This window comes from Stegostoma tigrinum, chromosome 17 (assembly GCF_030684315.1).
Source record: "Stegostoma tigrinum isolate sSteTig4 chromosome 17, sSteTig4.hap1, whole genome shotgun sequence".
NCBI lineage: Eukaryota > Metazoa > Chordata > Chondrichthyes > Orectolobiformes > Stegostomatidae > Stegostoma > Stegostoma tigrinum.
The window spans coordinates 25,317,981-25,332,062 of NC_081370.1; the positions used below are offsets into that span (position 1 = coordinate 25,317,981).

Here is a 14,082-nt window from a genome sequence, read left to right on the forward strand (position 1 = left end):
AGGAATGTGCAAGAAATGCTGGCCTAGCCAGCAATGTCCGTATCCTATGAACGAATTTGAAAAAAAACTGCAGTTTTGAATTCCTTCCATTAACATTATTTCTCTAAGATTTTCAAAGTCTTGTTCTAACCTTATAAATCTATGCAACCTAATAAATATCATCTTTGTTCTCTCACATATTTCACGGAGGTTTGACCCAGTTCTTTTCCTGAAAAGCTAAATTTCTTGCTGTAAAGCCCTCGTATGAGTATTGAAAACTTTAGTTTTAATCATCACTTTATTGTTTATCTGAAAGAATGCAGCTTTAAAACCATCCCTATGAACAAGTTCTGTAAAAAATACTACCCAAGCTTATTTCAGCCATTGCAGTTCCATAGCAATTTTCTCAAACAACGCAACACACATTTCGACTTCTTCCTTATTGAATTTAGGCATGAAACAAGTATTACTGATGTTATACTAACACAATCAAAAACAGTAAAGTCAGTAATAGAATCAACATTTCCTGCTCCGCCTGTTTGTGTAATTTAAGCTCTTTTTGTAAAAATTAGATTTCTGTATGCCCATTCCTCTCTGGAATTCAAGGTTTTTCCTTTATAATTTTTGTTTATGTTTCTCTGTCTAATTTCTAGATCTGTGCCTTTCTTCTTTGTAATTCCAATTAGAATTTTTGAATTTCACCCTATTCCCTAATTCAGGGACAAAAGAAAAGAATGGGACAACATTGATTAAAGCTATAAAAGATAGTGAACAGCAGAAAAACAGCAAAGCTGGAAGACCATTTTGAATAGATTTGAAATGCCAGTAGGGCATGATTTGGAATAGCAAAGGTCAAATTTAGAGTCAATTCCAAGAAGCTCTCCTTGTGTAGAAAGATGAACACATAGTATGCAACTCAGGGTTTCTCAGTAGAAACAATCTCTGGAATCATTTAAGAAACTGCTAGATTTCATGATGGGATTCTATAAATCCTTAGGAAGTTCGATGATCCAAAGGCTATCCAGAATTATCATATGACCTTACATAATATGCTGTAATGTAACACAAGTATGTTTTAGTTTTTGTAAAGCCAAGCCTAAGATATCAAGTCTGAATTTAAAATTGCCTTTCCTTATGATAGGAAGGTAAATGATTCTTTGCATGCTACTGAACATTGCATGAAGGCATTGAAAGGCTGCCAACTATTCACACAGTAATGCTAAATAAAGTGTGGAGTTGGTTGAACACAGCAGGCCAAGCAGCATCTCAGGAGGACAAAAGCTGATATTTTGGGCCTAGACCCTTCATCAGAGAGGGGGATGGGGAGAGGGAACTGGAATAAATAGGGAGAGAGGGGGAGGCGGACCGAAGATGAAGAGAAAAGAAGATGGGTAGAGAGGAGAGTATAGGTGGGGAGGTAGGGAGGGGATAGGTCAGTCCAGGGAAGACGGACAGGTCAAGGAGGCGGGATGAGGTGGTAGGTAGGAAATGGAGGTGCGGCTTGAGGTGGGAGGAAGGGATGGGTGAGAGGAAGAACAGGTTAGGGAAGCGGAGGCAGGCTGGGCTGGTTTTGGGGTGCAGTGGGGGAAGGGGAGATTTTGAAGCTTGTGAAGTCTTTTGGAAAGCGGTGGGGGAAGGGGAAATTTCTTTTCTCTCCATCTTCGGTCCGCCTCACCCTCTCTCCCTATTTATTCCAGTTCCCTCTCCCGATCCCCCTCTCTGATGAGGGGGTCTAGGCTGGAAATGTCAGCTTTTATGCTCCTGAGATGCTGCTTGGCCTGCTGTGTTCATCCAGCTCCCACACTTTGTTATCTTGGATTCTCTAGCATCTGCAGTTCTCATTATCTCTGAATGCTAAATAAAAGCTTGTATCTTCTGCAAAGATAACCTCAAAGCCCTCCAACAGGTACACAAGGGTGTGATGGGATCACTAGGTTTGGGATGAGAATTTGCGTGTAATGAGTACCTACTTTTATTATTCCAATAATAAATTGTTCCTGTGTAATTTTCAATTAATATTCTGCTTGTAGAAAAAATTGCTGTGAGTGGGACTGATCCCAATAAACAATATACGGAAAAAAGCAACTTATCAACATGCAGCAACTCCACAGATTTCCTGGGTTTGTCCGATGAAGATGAGTATTCGGGCACGAAGGAGTATGATTATAGGGTACGTGACTCTCAGGTTTGTTGATATATTATTCTTTAACCACACAGTTAAAAGTACACACGGCACACTGTTTAATTACAATCTTTTGACTTTTACATATGTGTCTTTTTAAGGTGTACAAGCTCCAAGAGAGTATACAAGAGCTAAGCCTTTATCTTCAAAGGAGTGTTGATTTTAAACTGATTCAGTCAAATGATGATCTTGTCGTTGACTCAAAAGTTGAGCTTTCAGGCAATTTGAAATTTTCCCTCTTATATAATAAAAAACAGTCAAAATTACAACTGACAGTTAAAGAAGCTTCTAATCTTCCTGCTCGACACTTCAATCAGCACACCAATTTTTTCATTCGGATAAAGCTATTTACCAGTTTACCTCGATACCAATGCATCCTTCACCAATGGGACACAAAGATTGTGAAAAATACGAGAAGTCCCTCTTTTGGAGACCAATTTACCTGTTTTATTGAAAAGACTGCCTACAGGAAGGCTACTTTAAAACTTGAGGTACTTATTTTAAATCATCTTGCTATCTTGTTATGTTTATTCAAAATGTTATTTTATGTCAAAGCGCTGAGTTTGATCTTCAGTCTAATTGTTTTGTTAATATCATGGCCATAGTGTGCACTCTGCTCCCTCTTTGCTACTATTTGTTCACTGTCCTTTTCCAGTTGATGGACTTTAGTTTTGTCTGACAATCACGGACTGAGTGGTTTACTGCAGTGTACTATCTATCAAAGGAGAGATTAAAGTGTTTGAATGAACACAGTGACAGATTGAATTTGATTTTGAATGCTTCTGTTCATTGTATCACAATTGTCAAAGTTCAGAACTTTGAATTATTGTGAAGTTGTGTTGCTTTACACTTACTAATCTGGAATAACAGTTTTATCAGTATACATTTTTTTCTGGGCTTCTCAGTACAAAAACACCAAAATAGTAATGAAACATGATATAAATGATTTACATTCACTGTTCATTTGAAGACTGTATGTTGCAACTACACTACTGGGGGTATAGCTCAGTGGTAGAGCATTTGACTGCAGATCAAGAGGTCCCCAGTTCAAATCTGGGCGCCCCCTTTGTATTTAGGCACCTTGGCCCAACTTCAGCTGTGTATAAATTTGTTTGGATGGTGCAGTGCCAGGGACTTGGGTTTGATTCCACCTTTGGACCACTCTCTGTGTGGAGTTTACACATTTTCTTTGTGTCTGTGTGGGTTTCCTCCAAGTGCTCCGGTTTCCTCCCACAGTTCAAAGATGTGCAAGCTAGGTGAATTGGCCATGCTAAATTGCCTGTAGTGTCCAGGGATGTGTAGATTAGATGGATTACAGGGATAGCTCTGGGTGGAATGCTCTGAGGGTTGGAGTGGACATGTTGAGCGAAGGGCCTGTTTCCACACTGTAGGCATTCTACAAATGATATCACTCCAGATTTTTCACAGAAATAATTATGCATCTTGTGTGTCCTCCAAGCTGCAACCTTGTAACATCCAATTTGGTGAATGGGTATTTTATGTCCAGGTGGAATGTGTTTTTGGGCAGGGGGCACATCTAAAAGAGGGCAAGTGCCAAGCCCACCACCCCCAAGCTCACCTCCATTCTAAGACCCAGGTTACCTTCAAATCACCCTCTCCATGCCACAAAGCCATCAGCATCAGCAGGCAGGCAGGAGTGAGTAGCCCACTTCTTTTCACAATCTTTGGAAAATGCAGAATGGAAGGAGGGTAATATCTTTCAAGGATGCTTTTTGCAAGTCAGGGGTACTGCCTCACCCCAGAAGATGGAATCCAACCCTTGCTTCCTCCTTGCATTGACTTTCAACCCCACTTTTCCACCCCCATCACAGGTGGCTAAACTCTCCTCAAGCAATGCCCTGTATTTACCTAAGATAACAAAGTGTGAAGCTGGATGAACACAGCAGGCCAAGCAGCATCTCAGGAGCACAAAAGCTGACGTTTCGGGCCTTTGTGCTCCTGAGATGCTGCTTGGCCTGCTGTATTCATCCAGCTTCACACTTTGTTATCTTGGATTCTCCAGCATCTGCAGTTCCCATTATCCCTGTACTTACCTGGAGCCTCTATCCAGGGGCTGGATGCTGTCCTGGCAGTGCCCACTATATGGCTGGGACAACAAAAGCTAGTGGCCAATCAGCTCCAGCTGGCGGGACTTTCTATCCCTGAATGGCTGAAATCCTACTCTGCATTAGAGATAATGAGAACTGCGGATGCTGGACAATCCGAAACAGCAAAGTGTGGAGCTGGATGAACACAACCCTTCAACAGAATCTAGGCCCGAAACATCAGCTTTAGTGCTCCTAAGATGCTGCTTGGCCTGCTGTGCTCATCCAGCTCCACACTTTGTTATCTCATACTCTGCATTAATTCAGCTGCCTACTGTGCACTATAATCACAAGAGTCTAGATGGCATCTGAGGGCAATGGTGGATGTGAGTTGCCCAACTGCTATCCATGAAAAGTTCTGCCCAATATCTCAATATTTACACATGTTTCACCAGCAACAACAGTAAGTATGATCTAAGGGATGCAATAACTTACAAATGTTCCTTTGGCAGCACCTCCTCCTGCTTCTTTTTCCTATTATTATTGTTATTATTATTATTTTTATTAGTATTAATGAACAAATGAAGTCCTGTATTTGGACAAGTTGTACAAGTTCCGAAAAGGTTGTAGGAAACAGAAGTGATTATTTTAATTGAACATAATTTTCCCTCTTCCACATTCTGCCTCACTCCTGGATTTAGCTACCCTAGCACAGCTCACTTTTCACTGGCTAAGAGTTTGAACAGATTCCCAGAATTCTGATACTGTTATCCAGAAGTGTGGACAGTAACAGGAGAGAACACAAATCACTTGCTCTGTACACTGCTCTGATCCAATATTATTGGTGGCAATTTCTAAAAAATTGGAGGAAATTGCATGACCATGTGAAATATTTCACCATTCAAAGTATTCTCTGCTCATGCTCAAAATTCCTAATCTGTGCACAGTTTTGGTATTTAATTCCCTTCCTCCACATATCATCAATCAGTTGATTACATTGTCCAATAATTTTCTGCACTATCTAAACTTCACACGTCTAGCTGGACAAAAGTAAACACTTGTAATTCGCGAAGAAACAAAAATCAACAGTCTCTGTCTATAGTTCTTACTGATAATCAGTGGTCTGTCTTTTGTATTTTTACAATCTAATTCGGAGCAAATATTCTTTTTCCAGGTTTGGGATTTTGACAAATATTCTCGGCGTGATGTTTTAGGAGAGGTGCGCTTGTCATTTAGTGACTTGGAGTTATCCAGCACAGCTGAATTCTGTGAGAAGTTACAGAAGGTCCAAAAGGTACAAACTTAATCATTATCTGGCCTCTCCATGATTGTAAGATACTTTGCCAGAGCATTCGGTAGCAATTTGTTGATTAGCACAACATTTATACAAAAAATTTTTATGAATGGAATGTTCTGGAAATTTATGCTGATGTGAAGGGATGCAGGTGTAGAATTGTAGTTTACCACAGGCTTGAATTGTACCATAATAGGGTGTTGCTAAGTTGAGATAGAGGACTATTCCCAGAGGAAGAGAAGGATTACAAGTATTTTAGTCCCATTTTCTGCATCGAGTCATTGAACCCTTTCAATTTGTTATGATCAGAATAAAAATGGACTTGCAATATTCAATTTGCATCATTTGACTTTAATACCTGAGATTTTCATGATCTGAAAATGGCTTTAATGAAAGGACACTGCTGGCCTAAATTGGTGACTGTGATCATCTGACAAGCCTTGGCAACATGCATAGAAAGTACACAATAGCTGCCTCAGAGTTACCATTTTTATCAAGAGACTCTGAAACTCAGTGAGGTATTAGGGAATTTGCATCTCTTGTTTTACTTATGCTTGGGTAACAACTGGACATGTTGAAAATGAAAGGATATGTGTGGAGTATTCAGTTTGGAAAAAACAATGGAGCTTAATTGGGAATACAGAAATGAACCACATTTTAATAGCTTGATTTCAGCAACAAACAAGAGAGAAAGCAAAGTGGACTGATCACAGCAAAAATATGAAAGCTCCCAGATATAAGGAGATAGCAAGAATGGGGTGGCATGGTGCCTCTCAGCGCCAGCAACCTGGGTTCAATTCCACCCTTGGGTGACTGTCTGTGGAGTTTGCACATTCTCCCTGTGTCTGAATGGGTTTCCTCTGGGTGCTCCGGCTTCCTCCCACCGTCCAAAGATGTGCAGGTTAGATAAATTGTCCATGCTAAATTGCCAATGATGTTCAGGGATATGTAGATTAGGTCAGTTACAGGGGACTGGGTCTGGGTAGGGTGGTCTGAGGTTTGACGTGGACTTGTTGGGCTGAAGGGCCTGTTTCCATACTGTAGGGGTTCTAACTGGAGATCTGGAGTCCAAGTCAATGCAGTGTAGTGCTGGAGGAATGCAGCATCAGAGGTGCAGGAAAATTGACATTTTGGCTCGGGAGCCTTCATCCTGAACTGAAATGTCGACTTTCTTGCTCCAGAAAGTTCCCATCTCCCTCTTTATTTGGTTGTTTTTCACCTACAAGCTCAGACATCAGCATCATAAAAAAAAACTAGGAAAACCTCCAATGATTGTGAAATGAAAGGTATTTGCAAACTCCATTACTCTCAAGGAAACAGGATGACAGCTAAGTAGTTGGGACTCAGGTTTCACTATTGCAACCCAAAGCATATGAAAAGCTTTGAACTACAACTGCATTTATCTTCCTGTCTGTGTCAGATACCTCACCTCCTCAACTCCTATCTTCAGTGTAAGTCCAATCGTGATGTCTTGTGTGTGTGTATTTGTCTCTATGTATTATTTTCTTCAGTTTATAAAACTTCATTCTTTTTCACACAAAACAACCCCATGGAATGAGCTCATTTTCATTTTTGACCTGGTTCACTACAGTACATTTAACTGAAGTGTGATAGCTCAAAAACAAAATATGATACTTATTGCAATTTACCGAGAGAGGGTTCAATAAAAAAGAGGAGCTGTCATCCCTTTTCATCTGCTTTTAAGAATTTTGAGAACTTGGTCCATGACGAACCAATGAAAGGAATGGAATGGAGAAATGAACAGTTCATTCAAAACCTGTTAAAAAAAACTGCAAAAATATCATTCAAGTCCCTAAAGATCTAAAATTACAAAGATGACCGCATTAGATGTTATTCTTTCATACCGCAGAAAAATAACCTCTGAGAAATTAAAAGCTTTGTTGTTGGAAGAACTAATAGTGATTGCTCTGTACTAAGTGGTGGAGTTCTAGAACCAGAAACAGGAATTTCAAGGTAGGTGGGAAATATCCAGAGCTAGAAATTGGGGATAACAAACGGAATAAGTTAAAACTGGACCAACTAAAGTTCAAATGGATTTCTGATTGAGACAGCTCAAGCTGAAAATATCGAATGGAGGCAGCTTTGGTGAGGGAAACAGATTTAAGAAATGCAGTATTCTTTTTTCACATTAGGTGCAATAGAGGTGGATGGGAGAGAATGCTGTCAAGGAGATAATTCTAGGATTTTGACCTTTCACATGTGGGAAACAGAGCTGAATTCCAGAGGTGAGGTGAGAGTGACTGCCAATGTCAACAAGGCCTCATTTGAATGAGTGCGACATCATGGAGCCCTAGCAAAATGGGAGTCAATGGGGATCAGGGGAAAACTCTCCACTGGCTACAATCTCATTGAATACCCAAGGAATGGTGATATATTTTGTGATTCAAGGGGTGGTACAGTGGCTCAGTGGTTAACGCTGCTGCCTCACAATGCCAGGAACCCAAGCTCAATTCCACCCTCAGGTGACTATTTGTGTGGAGTTTGCACATTCTACCTGTGCCAAACCAAATGTTTGTGGATGTGCTGCTAGTCTAGCAAGTTGCTTTGTTCGGAACGGTGCCAAACTTCTTGAGAGTTGTTGAAGTGTCAGTCATTTAGGGAAGTGAGGAATATTCCATCATACTCATGACTTCTGTGTTTTGGATGATGGACAGGGATTGGGGGTCCAGAAGCAAGATACTCACCGCAGAACTCTTACTTGTTCTTGTAGTCACTGCGTGTATGTGGTGAGCCCAGTTGAGTTTCTGGTCAATGCTATCCCCCAAGATGTTGAGAGTGGGGGATTTAGTGTTCGTGTTGCAATTGACTATCAAGAGACAGTGGTTAGATAGTCTCTTATTGGAGATGGTCATTGCGTGGCATTTGTGTGGCGCAAGTGCTATTTGCCACTTGTCAGCTCAAGCCTAGATATTGTCCAGATCTTGTTGCATTGAACATGGACTGCTTCAGTATCTGAGGCATTGTGAATGCTGCTGCACATTGCACAATCATTGGCGAATATCCTCACTTCTGACCTAATGATGGAGGAAATGTCATTGATCAAGCAGCTGATGATGGTTGGGTGTAGGACTGTCTGCTGAGGAACTATGGCAGAGATATCCTAGGGCTGAGATGACTGACCTCCAAAAGCCACAACCATCTTCCTATGTACCAAATATGATTTCAAACAATGGAGAGTTTGCCCTATGGTTTCCACTGGTTCCGGTTATACAAGGGTTCCTTGTAGCCACACTTCATCAAATGCAGCCTTGATGTCAAGGGCTGTCAGTCTCACAGCACCACTGGTATTCAACTCTTTTGTCCATGTTTAAACAAAGGCTGTAATGAGGTCAGGAGCTGAGTGGCCCTGGTGGAACATAAACTGGGCGCCACTGAGCAGGTTATTGTTGAGCCGATGCTGCTTGATAGCCTGGGCATTTTTCCATATTGTAAGGTAGATGCCAGTGTTGTAACTGTACTGGATGATATTGGCTCGGGGAGCAACAAGTTGTGGAGCAAATTCTTGGGAAAGAATCTAGAGGTGTCATAGGTTAGAGTTTGCTCAGAGAGTCAGTGAGAGCTGTTGAATCTTGCGGCTGTTAAGAGTGGATGTCATTTCAAGCTTGCCAATACCAGCCATAGATATTTTTGTGGGAAAGGATTCGGCTTGCAGCAAAATAAACCCTTCAAACAGTAAAGGAGAAAAAGCCGCAGGAAAGCTGGAAACTGAAAGGGAATCAGAAGCCCTATAGGGGGCAGCAAAACTCATCCATTTTGGACTGGCTAAAGCATTGAATTTACTGAATTAAAGACTTGCATTAAACCACTGGGAAGCTGCAAAGAGGCCAGGAGGGGGCAGCAAATTCTATAAGATTTGAGGTGGTTGGGGAAATGTTGCTCAAGTTAAACAGGGCCGAAGCCAATCCGGATGTGACACAAAGAGTTGGGACAGATCCACATGAGTTAAAAACACCAGACTTAGGTTAACAGCTGTAAATATGGGCCAGAAAGGAACAGGGAAGGCAATGAAAGATTTCAGGTCACAGTCAGAGAACTAGTTAACAGATAACTTAATGCTAAAGCTATAAGAGGGTCATTGGATTTCTCAAATAAACGAGGAATAAGTAAAGTTGAAGACACACTTTGTGGAAGAGTTGTAGAGTAATGTAGCAGAAGCTGAACACTCAAGTGATCCAAGGAAAGTAGAAGAGATTAGAGGAAAGGAGATAACACATTGTAGAGCTGGAGGAACACAGCAAGCCAGGCAGCATCAGAAGAGCAGGAAAGTTGATGTTTTGGGTTGGGACCCTTCTTCGAATTTTCAGATTGCCACCCATCAATCTCCTAGAAATTAAATTGACAAAAATGTCTGAATCTGGCACATTGATTATAGAACTGAACTTTGAAGGGTTATGCGGCACAGATCAGTAAATAGGTCTGACTGCTAATAACAAAACAGATTCAGAACCCAGTTAAGACAAAAAGTGTGCATGTGGGAAATGGCACCTCATAATTACAATGGAGAAATATCATTCGCATTCCATTCTTCCTGGTGGGAAGATGGATGTTGTGACCATGGGGAAAATGGACTGTCAATGTCCAACTTCCATCATTTGATTTTAATAACTGAAATTATCATGGAATATAATTCTTTTCAAGAAAATGGCCTGCAGACCTAAAATGGCTGCTGTGATCACTTCCAAACCCAGATAGCCCATATGGAATATATAAAACCAGCTTCCTGGGAATTACCACATTTCAATCATTCACTTTCGGAAATAGAGGAGACAGAAAGCAACATGGACTGAACATGTCAAGGATAAAACCTATGACTCACTCTCGCTCTGTTTCATCTTCAAACTCAATACTCTGATGCCTTCGAAAACTAATATGGAAGAGCTCTGTTTACTCAATAATGAGGAATATCTGCTAACTTTACAATTCCTGAGGAAATAGAATGGCAGCAAAACAGTTGAGAGCCAGGCTTCAATCTCTCAACTTAAATTTTAAAAAAATTTAAATTGTAAAGCCCTTATTTTTTCTGTTTATACCCAATATCCCTGTCCTCATCATTTCCATAAGCTCAATACATGAATTGTGTGTATGCGTGTGTGTTGCATGTTATGCTTTGTTTTTGTTAAATTAAATAATAAAAATTTATTTTCTCTCTGAAAAACCTTTGAACTTGTTCACCATCATTTTAATCTTGTTAACGAAGTTTAATTGAAGAGTGGCAGCTCGGCGCTGAAAAGGAAAATAAAATGTTATTTCCTGTAGCCACCCAGGGAAGGTTAAAAAAGAGAGGAGCCATGAACCCTTCTCACCTGGTTGTAACAAATTCCAATATGGGATAGCTGTTATTCTCATGACTTTGACACTATGAGGAGTGGAAAATCAACATCTCACAGCAAGTCCGAAGTAATAATTACATAATGAGCTTCATGTAAATTACAGGTGAGACTCCAAGTGAATAAAAACAAGAAAGACCATCACACTATAATGTAAAATAGTGTGATTTCTGTCCTTGGAGCTAAGGAGCTAGAAAGAAGTCATTGAAGAACCTACAATTCTATGGCTCCAATAATTGTAACATGAAGATACAGCTTGTATATCATCAGAGTCATAGAATTGCTACAGTGCAGAAGGAGATCATTTGACCCAGAGGTAGCAGAAACTGCCGAGGCTGGAGAATCTGAGACAACACGGAATAGATCTGGATCAACACAGCAGGCCAAGCAGAATCAGAGGAGCAGGAAAGCTAACGTTTCAGGTCGAGATCCTTTTGAAGATTTGACCCATTTGACCCATTTTCTTTGCACCGGCTCTCGAAAAGCACAATTCAGTAAATGTCATAGTCCTGTGTTCACCCTGTAACACTGCACATTCTTCGATTTCTGATAACAATCTGAGTCACTTTTAAATATTTCAATTGCACTTGATTCCATCCAAGCCAAGGCAGTGTATTCCAGATCATCGTCATTCACTACATGAAAAGGCTTTCTTTTGTATTGCTTTTACTGTCCATTTCCAGCCATTGTTTTCTTATTTTTGATGCTTTTCATGAATAGAAGCAGTTTCTCCCTATTTATTCTGTCTTCGTGATTTTAATTACCTCTATCAATCTTCTGCTAGCCTTCTCTTTGAGGAAAGCAGTCCTAATTTGTCCAATTTATGTTTATAACTGAAGTTCTGGATTCTTGGAACCATTCTTATGCATCTTTTCTGCACTTTCTCCAATGCCCCCACATCCATCCCAAATTGCAATGTCAGGAATCAAATGTACTAGTACCTGGGTATACATGTTCAATATAACTTCCTGTTGTGATTCTTTGTGCACCTCTTAATAAAGCCCAAATGATACGATATGTTCTATTAACTGCTCTCTCAACCAGTCATGCCACCTTCAATGACTTACGCACATATCCAACCAGGTCTTCCAACTCCTCTACCCCTTTTAGGATGCTGTCTTTTATTTTGTTTTGTCACTTCATGTTCTACCCAACAGAATAGGAGGAGCTTGGCCTGCTGTGTTCATCCAGCTCTACACTTTGTTTTCTTGGATTCTCCAGCATCTTCAGTTCCTAATATCTCAGAATGAGTCACTTCACATTTTTCCACTTTGAAATTCATCTGCCACCAGTCTGCCCATTCTACCAATCATTCCATGTCTTCTGAAGTTCCACTCTGTCCTCCTCACAGCATACAACTTTTCCCAGTTTCATACGATAAGGAAACTTCAAAATATGCCTGTACCCCAAAGTGTAGGTCATTAATATGGAAAATCAAACAAACACTGATGGCCGGGGAACATCACTACAGATCACCACATTATTTAACTGCTTAAGATTGATAGAAGGTGAACTGATTAAATCATGCACGCAAACAGTAACAACAAGAATTTATATTTATTTAATATCTTTGATGTAATTACTTCAGGTCTGGTATAACTTTACTTGTTTTTGCTTCTTTCAGGAGGTCATTGGGGAAATTTTTCTATCGCTTAAGTATCTTCCAACAGCCCGGAAGTTGGAAGTTGTCCTGCTGAAGGTGAAAACTGGCTGCTCGAGCACCAGTCCAGATATAGGTATTTACAGTTATACCATTGACACAATGTTGTTCCTTGGCCATTTGTGAATGATGCCTTATGATAAAAGAATTAAGAAAAATGCTTAAATTTAAGGATGCATCAAAATAAACTCTTTGCCTCTCGGTGATCATACCTTTAATGTTTTTCTAGCACTGATGTGTTTGTAATGGGCATTGAAGCCTGACTCATTAAATGTTCATTTTGAAGGAGAGATTTTTGAGCTCATGCATTGATGTTTCCATGCCATTGTGTCATGGAGCCAAATAAAGATCAGAATTTTATGACCTGGTCAGTAAGTTCCTAACTTTGGACCTTAGTTAAGTTAAGATGTCACTTGAGAAAATATATGATGTTTCACTGAAAGACTTACAACAAATAATCAAGGATAACCTTGCTAAAACATCTAGTTATTGTATCAGTAGTTATGGGGGGAGTACAGTGGCATTGCGGCTCTCCAAAGAGAGTAGATCTGGACTAACGATACAGGCACAAATGTCAAATCCCACTACAGGTGTTGGAGAATTTAAACTTAGTTAATTAAAGTAGAAGAAAATAAATGAAAAGCTGTGTCAGTGACTAAAGGATTGTCCTAAAGATCTATAAGGTTCACTAATTCCCCTTCGAAGAGAAAATCAGCTCTTCCTGAATTCTGTCAATGTTAGTGAAAGATATGGCAAACACCAACTCAAAAGCATTCTGTAGAAAGTAGTGAACAAACTGGATATTGTTGCACTGGGGAAGTGATGGTACGGAAAGGGAATGTGGTGCTGGTAGAGATTAAGTAAGAATCTCCTGGTTGGATATTAGCTCTGTTTTGAAGAAGGACCACTGGATGTGAAAGGTTAATTCTGCTTTACCTCCATGGATGCTGCCAGACCTGTTGAGTTTTTCCAACAATTTATGTTTTTGTCCTTGTGGATATTAGCTCGGCTACCTGATGTACAAGTTAGCTGTGGGATTCTTGTATGAGCAATGGTGAGACTGCATTTGCAGTTTATCTTTACACTTACCTAGATGGAGGTTGAAGCTTAAAGGTTTAGAGGTTAGGTGACATTCACTACTAATTAAATGCCAACTTCACAGCTGCAATGCCCTGAAGCAGAGAGATGTCCAACCATTTTGCATGAGGTTGGTGGAGGTCATATTTTGATTTTTTTTTCACTCAGGGTACTGATGAGCAAATTTCGGAAAGCTATGGTTTGTCACAGAGTAAAACTTTTTGTTGCTACAGTGACTGCTCACGTCCTCCTTGTGTCCTCCTGCCCTCCCAGGCTGGAGCAGCCTCTTTCACATTGCCCCTCCTCAGACCACAGCACAACTCTCTACCCTATCACTATCCACTCCATGACTCTTAGTGCCCTCCTCCCAAAGATAGTGTCTCCCTGAAACAATTTCTGGCCTTGACCTGTAGACTCACATGCGTGAATCCAGGTCTTGGACTGAGTGAAGCCACTCATGTTGCATTGCCCATTGTTCCTCAAATCATTGACAGAAT

At 40.4% G+C, this 14,082-nt stretch overlaps 1 protein-coding gene and 1 non-coding gene across 8 annotated transcripts in view; both read left to right on the plus strand.

The window, feature by feature from the left end:
- syt19 (synaptotagmin XIX) overlaps positions 1-14,082 on the plus strand; it is a 91,343-nt gene that overhangs the window by 50,647 nt on the left and 26,614 nt on the right. For 6 of the 7 annotated variants that reach the window (XM_059652030.1, XM_048545200.2, XM_048545202.2 and 3 more), the window contains 4 exons: positions 2,010-2,164; positions 2,263-2,652; positions 5,381-5,500; positions 12,473-12,584. In XM_059652030.1, the coding sequence (XP_059508013.1) occupies positions 2,010-2,164; positions 2,263-2,652; positions 5,381-5,500; positions 12,473-12,584 (777 nt within the window). The remainder of the gene's footprint in view (positions 1-2,009; positions 2,165-2,262; positions 2,653-5,380; positions 5,501-12,472; positions 12,585-14,082) is intronic. The other variant, XM_048545203.2, reaches the window with a different exon arrangement.
- trnac-gca (transfer RNA cysteine (anticodon GCA)) lies at positions 3,156-3,227 on the plus strand. Its single transcript has one exon. It is a non-coding gene; the product is annotated as a tRNA-Cys (tRNA).